This window comes from Austrofundulus limnaeus, unplaced genomic scaffold, assembly GCF_001266775.1.
Source record: "Austrofundulus limnaeus strain Quisiro unplaced genomic scaffold, Austrofundulus_limnaeus-1.0 Scaffold460, whole genome shotgun sequence".
Classification (NCBI taxonomy): Eukaryota; Metazoa; Chordata; class Actinopteri; order Cyprinodontiformes; family Rivulidae; genus Austrofundulus; species Austrofundulus limnaeus.
Window position 1 is genome coordinate 114,583 of NW_013952862.1, and position 9,531 is coordinate 124,113.

At 41.7% G+C, this 9,531-nt stretch overlaps 1 protein-coding gene across 1 annotated transcript in view; it reads right to left on the reverse strand.

Annotated features, from left to right (window-relative positions):
• Positions 1-9,531, reverse strand: part of LOC106529686 (phosphatidylinositol 4-kinase beta) — a gene marked incomplete in the record, with an annotated part of 25,219 nt that overhangs the window by 11,501 nt on the left and 4,187 nt on the right. The window contains 3 exon segments of the mRNA XM_014025165.1: positions 6,526-6,966; positions 7,360-7,844; positions 8,336-8,815. Of these exon segments, the coding sequence (XP_013880619.1) occupies positions 6,526-6,966; positions 7,360-7,844; positions 8,336-8,801 (1,392 nt within the window).

The following is a 9,531-nucleotide window of genomic DNA, read 5'->3' on the forward strand; positions in this document are numbered from 1 at the left end:
TAATAACCCTGGTCTATCGCTGTGGAAAGTTATTCTAAGAATCCAACCTGCTCCAGAACAGGTTCAGAGACACATAACAGCACCACCCCTCGACCAATCACTTCTTGCAGAAAATTAAAATAAAAAACTTTTTTTAAAGAAAAAGAAATCAATGAAGGTGTGAGTGACAATCTTTTTCCATATGACTTTCACTGAGATGAAAGATTTCTCAGCAAAACTGAATATGTGTCTTTTATAGCCTACCGGTAAATCCGAAACGTGTTTATTTAGAGTTGTGTAAAAACTGAGCCTYCTACAAAGTTTCCTCATCTTATAACAAATAAAACTGAGCGCACAGTGCTTTAAACCAGATAAACCACTGCTCGGTTCAAGAACTTTAAACAATTTTGAGCCTAAATAAAAATAAAAACTCTCTCAYACTCATGATTCAGAAACAGACTGAGTTAATTTGTTGTTGGGGGTGAACAAAACATTTATTAAACAAGGACTGCATCTTAAATTAGGGTTGAAAGTGCAGACTTTAAATCATGAATATTTTAAATGGAATCTGGAGCTCTTGCTTTGCTTTTGTATCTGTAGCCTCTGGCTGTAAGCCGACACTCATCTCAACCCTCCCTCCCTCCCTCCTCACGCTTCCTGCCCATGAAAACCCGTTCTTCCACAATAACTCAAATGGGCTTTTGTTTCACCACGTTGTGTCGTGTTTCCACATTGTGCTGCTCAGTGAGAGTCACTTCTCCTCTCTGTGTTGCGGACAGACGGGGGGAAGACGGAAGTTTAGCTGAAACTTCTGCCCGTTTGTGCCAACGGTGAACTCGTCAACCAGAGAACGATTCAACTCGAGTTAAAGCATCAAATAACAATTTCAATTTGTGCAATATTCCAGACTTGTCCAAGCCTTCAGCTGCTGCTGCATTCTGAGTGCCCGATCAGCTGATTACACATGACACGCATAACTTTTCTAAAGCCAGATAGAAGGAAGGAGCGGGGACTTCCTGAAGCCTGACTGTAACCAGATCGTGATGTTCGAAGCGATTTCTGATACCATCTCTACGTGCCGTCGCTCCGAGCAGCCAGAACAGCTCYTTTGTCCTGAAACCGGGCTTCACCTTTGCCCCAAACGGTACCCATTGCAGGTCGAGCGAGATGAGCCGACAGGAAGCCGGAGGTCTTCGGCTATRGTCTTTCACGGCAGCAGACGTGTTCTTGGCCTGTTGTGGGGCACAGCTGCGATGTGTAAGACGCAGCTTGAGTTGCTGATCTAGAAGCATTCCTGTTTTCTTTACTCTCCGCTCGCCAAGTTTAAACTCTGTCTGTAATCTATTGAGTCATCTGAACACAAGGAACTGCTCTAAAGAGGTCTGAAATTTATTTAAATGTCCAAATATATAAAGAACCTGTGTAAAACTGCATTTTAATACACACTGTATAAAATGTAAATAAAAACAAAATGCATATATTTTATTCAGAATGAAACATTAGGTTGAAACTAAGAATTTTTTTTTTTTACATTAGATAATTTTGAGTTTTATGGTAGCAACCCATCACTAAAGTCACCACATCCAAAGTTTGGTCCGCCAATTGGTTCATTCGTCTCTTAAGCCCAAACCTCTGGTTTCTTCTTTAATTACGATAAGTTCTTTTAGTTAAACATAGACATGTTTTGTATCTACAGAAATGTCAGAATCTTGGCTAGAAGCTGGTAAAAACATTTCTATGAACACTCAAGACAGTTAAAACTACAAGCAGTTCATGATTAAACTATGAAAGTGAAAATAAAATTGGTTGAAAATTTTGGCAAGTCAGAGATATTAAAATAATATTGTGTTAAATATGAGGGAGGCATAATGTGTCCTTTTTGTTTTTGATATTGTTTTATTACTACATGTATTACATTGGGTTCTGTATGTTGTATTCATGATTAAATGCAGCAAAATAAACTATTTCAAAGGTAACAGATCTTTGTAATACTTGGTTTATTTATATAATGACTAATTGTTGGATGTTCAGCCCTTTAGCTGTTGATCTGCAGTAACTGTGGCCCCTGGAGCAATTTAGTTGAATAGCCCTGGCCTAGGCTGTAAATGTTTTAGTGTATAGTGTTAATACTACTTGTACAAACAAACAATAGCCGTGTTTCCATCCAATTTAAATTCGAATTTTGAGTCAATTTTTAAAAATTTGCAAAAAATTAAAAATCGCGAATCAGACGTGTTTCCATCTACTGGCTTGAAGCAAATCAATTACATCAGATGCATGTAAACAGGAAGTAAAAGTCGCAAACTCGCAGGGTCCACACATCTCAGGACAATGGAGAGAAGTTATCAGAAACGTGTTGCTACTATCGGGAAAGTTGTAATTATTCTGTCATATCAGCTAGTTTTGGCGATGTTACTGCTGTCTGGAGACAAAGAGAGAGAAATGCAATTGTCTCCACGTTACGGGAAAAACTGAGAAGACGCCGACAGTGGGAGGAGGGTCCTGCTGCAAATAGACAGCAGGAACAGAAGATCAACCATGTGAGGTAAATYTTCGCTAACTTACAGCAGGTAAAATAAGTATTGAACACGTCACCATTTTTCTCAGTAAATATATTACTAGAGGTGCTAATGACATGAAATTTTCACCAGATGTTGGTAACAACCCAAGTGATCCATACATACAAAGAAATCAAACCATAAATGTCCAGAAATGAAGTTATTTGTAATAATGTGGAATGGCACAGGGAAAAAGTATTCAACACACTGACTGAAATTTATCTAATACTTTGTACAAAAGCCTTTGTTGTCAATGACAGCTTCAAGACGCCTCCTGTATGGAGAAACTAGTGGCATGCATTGCTCAGGTGTGATTTTGGCCCATTCTTCCACACAAACAGTCTTCAAATSTTGAAGGTTTCGTGGACCTCTTCTATGAACTCTGATCTTTAGTTCTTTCCATAGATTTTCTGTTGGATTCAGGTCAGGTGATTGGCTGGGCCATTCCAGCAGCTTTAGTTTCTTTCTCTGAAACCAACTGAGAGTTTCCTTGGCTTTGTGTTTGGGCTCATTGTCTTGCTGAAATGTCCAGCCACGTTTCATCTTCATCATCCTGGTAGATGGAAGCAGATTTTTATCAAGAATGTCTCTGTACATTTTTCCACTCATACTTCCTTCAATTATTTGAAGTTTGCCAGTACCATATGCTGAAAAACAGCCCCACACCATGATGTTCCCACCTCCAAACTTCACTGTTGGTATGGTGTTTTTGGGCTGATGTGCAGTGCCYTTTGACCTCCAAACATGATGTGTATTCTGGCATCCAAACAGTTCAATGTTGGTCTCATCTGACCAGACTATATTCTCCCAGTATTACACAGGCTTGTTTAAATGTTGTGTAGCAAACTTTAAAGGAGCTTCAACATGCTGTTTCTTCAGCAGTGGAGTCTTGCGTGGTGAGCGTGCATACAGGCCATGGTGGTTCAGTGCATTACTTATTGTTTTCTTTGAAACAATCGTACCTGCTAATTCCAGGTGTTTCTGAAGCTCTCCACAAGTGMTCCTTGGCTCTTGGACAACTCTTCTGATAATTCTTTTCACTCCTCTGTCAGAAKTCTTGTGAGGAGCACCTGGTCGTGGTCGGTTTATGGTGAAATAATGTTCTTTCCACTTCTGAATTATGGCCCCAACAGTGCTCACTGGAACCTTCAGAAGTTTAGACATTCTTCTGTAACCGATGCCATCATTATGCTTTGCAACAATAAGGTTGTGAAGGTCTTGAGAGAGCTCTTTACTTTTACCCATCATCAGATGGTTCTTGTGTGATACCTGGCCATCATTTGGGACTGAACCAGCTGATATTAACTTGCACTGACAAGGGGCAGGCTTGCTTTCTAATTACTGAGAGAGTTCAGCTGGTGTCTTGGCTTTCCATGCCTTTTTACACCTCCCTTTCTTCGTGTGTTCAATACTTTTTCCCTGAGCCATTCTACATTATTACAAATAACTTCATTTCTGGACATTTATGGTTTGATTTCTTTGTATGTGTGGATCACTTGGGTTGTTACCGACATCTGGTGAAAATTTCATGTCATTAGCACCTCTAGTAATATATTTACTGAGAAAAATGTTGACGTGTTCAATACTTATTTTACCCGCTGTATTTGGCAAATGAGTTTTTATCTCTCCTTTTGCGCATTAACTCATTTTCAAAAAAAACCCTCAATCGAGCGTATAAATTTTTTTGCGAATTAGAGGAAGTTTTTTTCAAATCGTGCCYTTTCCATTCACCTTTTCTGATGCAATACTTCAAACTGCGCATTAAAAAAATGTTGATGGAAACATGGCTAATAACTGAAATGAGGAGCACTTRGCAACTAGGTTATTTAAAAACAGATCAATCTGGGTATAAAAAGTGAATTTTAGAGGATGAATCCCTCAGAAGTAAAGATGAGAAAAGATTTACTATGTCAAAATTTTTTAAAAAACTGCTTAGATTCAACTTTTGTGAATGAAATAAAAGTTTGAGATTCTCTGTATTTACATTTTACATAACGCTCCAACTCTTTTTGAAGTTGGGATTGTTTTTTTAATCTCTGCTTCATATTCCGAGAATCCATCCCAGAGTCTTTTTCCCCTCTAATTCAGCTTAAGAAACAACAAGATCTAAATCAAACAGTGGGCCTTTTCTTGTAGCCTTTCCTTATCAGAAGTTCACAAGTTCAGCAGCAGAAACTAAAAGATAATCTGTCCTGAAGTTTTTTCCAGTGTAGGATTTCTCTGTTAGAACGTACCAGCAGCTGGAAAACACCAAACCAGAGAGCAGGGTGAAATAAAAACAAAAGGTTTGGAGTTTGTTTTGAAGGGTTTTTTTTTCTTTTCTGGTTAATATTCCATCACATCACGCATCAGGATCTGAGCCAACAGAGAGGCTCAGTCCTCATGTGACTGAAGCTGCCAGCCAGGAATGTGAAGGCTGACTGCAGCGCTGAAAAACACACATTTATCTCCCGATTTTTCTGCTGTAATCCAAACTGAAAACCAGTTCTCTCCGTCTCAGCTGATCGGTGTAAAACAAGAGCAGCAGCACGTTTTATCTGCGCAGATGGAGCGGAAGACCATGACGGCATCGAAACTCAGACTCTCAGTGAACAGCTTTGTCGTTTTGAGATTCATTTTAAACAAACGTTTGTTAAATGAAAGGATTGTTTTTACAATGTTACTGTTAGTTTTTGGTCTCGCTTCATCTCAACTCCAGAGTCTTTTACACCAATATTCATCTACAAACACCGAGGACAAAAACAACCAGATGGATTTAGGCGTTCCACTATCTAATTCACCATTTATAGATGTGTCTTATTATAATAACAGATAATCAGTTTGACGAAAACTCACTCAAATAAAAAGCACCACGCCAACGCTCTGTTTAAATAACGAGGATATATTCGAGGTTGTTTCATTCAAAACGGACGGAAGTTGCACATTTAGGCCCACTCTGCTTTCTCCCACGTGTCACTAAACAATCAGAGTTTTCTTCTACGACAGACAGCGACAAAACCCACAAGTTGTTGAGCACAGGAGACAAAAGAATAAAAAAAACAGATACAGAACACAGAAAACACAAAATATAAATACATTTCCTGACATCCTTTATGAATTGGAATTCTACAGGAATATGATGTTATAAACTTTATTTTTAGAGTAGTTTTTTGCTCTTTAAGCCTTCAGATGGATTAACTGGGAAAGTGCTGCAGGCGTCAGACGCTAACAGCCACAGGTAGTCATCCACAATGCTTTGAGCCGTGTAATTACTTCAAAAATGTCATTATCTAACCTCAGATCTCGTCATCAGCAAAGGTGTGTCCTGTTAGTAAATGATTAGATCCAGAGGTGGAGSAAAGAACTGAATCTTAGAATCAGAAACTTCTTTTAGCTGAGAAATTTTACCTTTTAAGCAGAGGTTTATAGTAACTAAGTACATTTACTTTGTTACAGTACTTAAGTATTTTTTTGGAGGGTTTGTAATTTTACCAAGTATTTTTTTATTGTGAATTTTACTTAGTTACTTTTAAAACCTAAAAATGATATTTACTTCTTTTAACACTTGTTATCATGAAAGGAGTTGTTTATGTGCTCTGAAAAAATTAAGTGCAGAATTTACTCAACTAAATCATATCAACTATTTCCACTAAACCTAGCAGAATAAATTTGAGGTGATACACATATATTATTTTAAAGAAATTGACCAATTTAATCAACTTGGTTTTGTGGAGCCAGTTTGGTTCAGTAAATTTAAGTTTATTTATTAGAGCGTGGAAACGTACTTTTACTTTCCCAATTTTTGAACAGCTTTATGACTTTTACTTAAGTATTTTTCTTATCAGTGACATTTGTTTTTACCAAAGCCATTTACTGTTAAGGTACTTCTACTTTTACTGTTTTTTTTTCATGTACTTTATAGAGCTCTGCTTTTAAGTGAGGAATTTCAGAAATAATTTATGTTTCAGTTCTTCTCATCGGCCTGTTCCTGTTCTCATCTGCTCCTCACCTCCTCGTGGACTGCCTCCACCTTCGGGTTACTCCCCGTCCGTCTGAGGCCCGTGCTGGTCCCACTGCTCACCATGGTGGCGTCCGACTTGGACCTCTGATGGGTTCTCCTGGTCGGGGACACGAACACATCCCCCTGATCGGAGCCGTCTGGGACGGGGCCGAACGCGGAGGCTGAGGGGTCCACGTTGTTGCTGTTGTGCCGGCGGTGGCAGCGGCGGTGGGGCGGCGAGGACAGCGGGCTGTCGGAGGCCGACGCCGAAACGGATCGGGGCYCCTCGGCGGGAGGACACGGAGGTTTGAACTCGTCCGACAGGATGAGCTTTCGCAGTTTGGTGCCTCTGGAGTGACGCTGCGTGGAGATGTGCATGTCGGAGGAGTAGGCGCCCAGCAGCCAGGCCGACAGCAGAGAGAAGGTGATGCTCGATTTGCAGCGATGGATCTGAGACACAAATCTTCACGTTAACTTCCTAAAACGAAACAAGAACTTCACCTGGTGCTACTATAACTAACCAGGGTTCATGCAGGTTTCAGTAAGTTAAATTTAAGACCTTTAAGGACTAAAACAATAATTAATTTTAATACAAGAACATTAAATTATTTTAATGAAACGCTCATATCTACTTTACTCTGTTTATTTCTGCAGCCAACACTTCTCGGGAATGATTGAAAGTAAAAAAAATTAAGACTTGACTAAATTAAATTTGACTTTGGATGAAAATCTGGCTGTTTTTAAGACTTTTTTTTTAGGCCTAAAAGTTTGACTTTCAACTTTTAGACATTTTTAGACTTTTTCAGACCCTGCATGAACCCTGCTAACAGTGTGTGGACTCACCAGGTAGGGTCTGATGGCGTCCCCCACCTCCGTGTCCATGTGCACGTACATGTTCAGGAGCTGCGGCAGGTAAAAGTCCACCTCGCTGTCGGGGAAACTGAAGAGGCGGTTTCCGATGTACGCCTGCACCCCCGGCTCCTTCGACTTGTACAGGTAAGAAATGGCCATGGAGACATCAAACAGCTTGGACTCAAAGAGGCGCAGCAGCCAGGACTGTTTAGACGTCGAGGACGACTCCAAACCGGCTAAAGACGAGGGGTCTTGCTGAGTTTTAGCCACGTCCTTCTGCCTCTCGTCCTCGTTCTCGTCTTCCTCTCTGATGGAGCTCGTCTCGGGGTCGATGTGCCACTGTGGGCCACAGTGCTCCGGGACATCCGGGTAGCTTTGTTGTTGTTTTTGGTCATCTTGTTGCTGCTTATTGTCCAGCATTTTTACTTTAAGAAGCACTTCCTGGCAGGCCTTGAGCGCCACCTCKGGATCGATCACTGGAGGCAGAAAACAAACGAGTCGGACAAAAAAATAATAAAACATAACAAGACTTTGAGCGATAAACACCTGAAACGGTCACCCGCTTTGGATGTTGTCATCCAATAAATGGACATTATTAGCCGTTACCAGTCCCAAAGAATGGCTTCAGACTGCCAGCTGGTTAATATGAGGCATAAAACCACCAAGGATTTTTATGCAATCTGGTTAATAGGTTTTTTTATGCAATCTGGTTAATATGAGGCATAAAACCACTGAGGCTAATTTTAGAGAAAATGACATGGGCTATGATAAAGTAGACCGGACTCCGGCGGTAGCAGATTGTTGCATTCCAACGTAAATGGCACTGGTAACCCACTAGAAGGCACTGTCGGGACAGTCTGAAGCCATTCTATGGGACTGATAACCGTTAATAACGTCCATTTAATGGACTGATAACATCCYAACCGGCTGAAACGGTTGATTCTGAGCGACCCTCCCTCGTTATTACCTGGGTCGACGCCCAGGTCCATCTCCATGGCGTCCTCCGAGATGACGTCCAGCAGGGGACTGGGGCCCCGCTGCTCACCGCCGCTCGACACGCCGCTGCCGATGCCCTCGCTGGCGCTGCTGCTGGCGATGCTGCCGGTGCTGCCGATGCTCCCACTCGGACTGGAGCTGCGGGGGCTGGCGCTGGGGGAGGACGGCTGCTCGCCATGGGGGGGCGGGGGAAGTTGCAGCTGGGGCCGGGGATGATGATGATGATGGTGGTGGCGGTGATTGGGGCAGTCTGAGGAGCTCTCAGAGCAGGAAGATGACGACGAAGACGAGGAGGAGGAGGAGGCGCTGGAGGGCGAGGAGGGGCAGGAGAACGTGGTGGGAGATGAGGAGGATGCTGGAGGAGGTGGAGCAGAGTGGGAGGGGCTAATGTGGAGTGGTTGGAGAGCTGGGGACAGGGAGACCTCTGTGTCGGCCATTTTGGAAGGAAGGCCTACAAAATGAACAAAAAGCAAATTATTTTCCTGTTTTGTTCCTTTCCAGGTATTTACACCTGTTCTACTTCCTGTTAGAAACACTACAACAATGGGCCTCATGCAAGAACATGTCACGTCAGATTCAACAAAGTCTTCTATCTTCAGGAAAAGTGTGTAAATGAGCTGCATAAATTACACCTGTTTGTATCCAGCTGCTCGTGCACGCGAGAGGAGATTAGCATAATTACCACCCCAAAAACACCTTATAAGGCTATGTTTCCTGCCTCAGATATCAGGAAGTGTCCATTCATGAAAAATGACAGTGATAATTAAAAAGAAACACTTTACAAGTTCAGAGATTGAAGTCCGTCTGTCAGAGATCCAGAAAAGAAAATCTGTCATTTTTAGCAGGTCAGCTGTGGAATAAAAGGAGCTGCTAAAAGTATAAACAACTGTGTTAAATCATTTTCGTTTATTTAGAAGCCACACCGTCGCGCACCGTAACCCCCCCAAGAGTCGCTCGAGGGATTATGTATCCCCTCTGGGTGGAAGGTGTCGCTGGGGAGAGGGAAGTCTGGGTCTTTCTGCTCTCTGGAATGCGAAAACATTGGTGAATGCCACAAATTCTCCTAAATCACTCGTACGCATGTACGAGTGAGCTTAATGTGAATTAAGCTTTTTCCACATCTCTCATACACAAGGTTATGAGGAAACTTTTACCAAGGTATTTCTC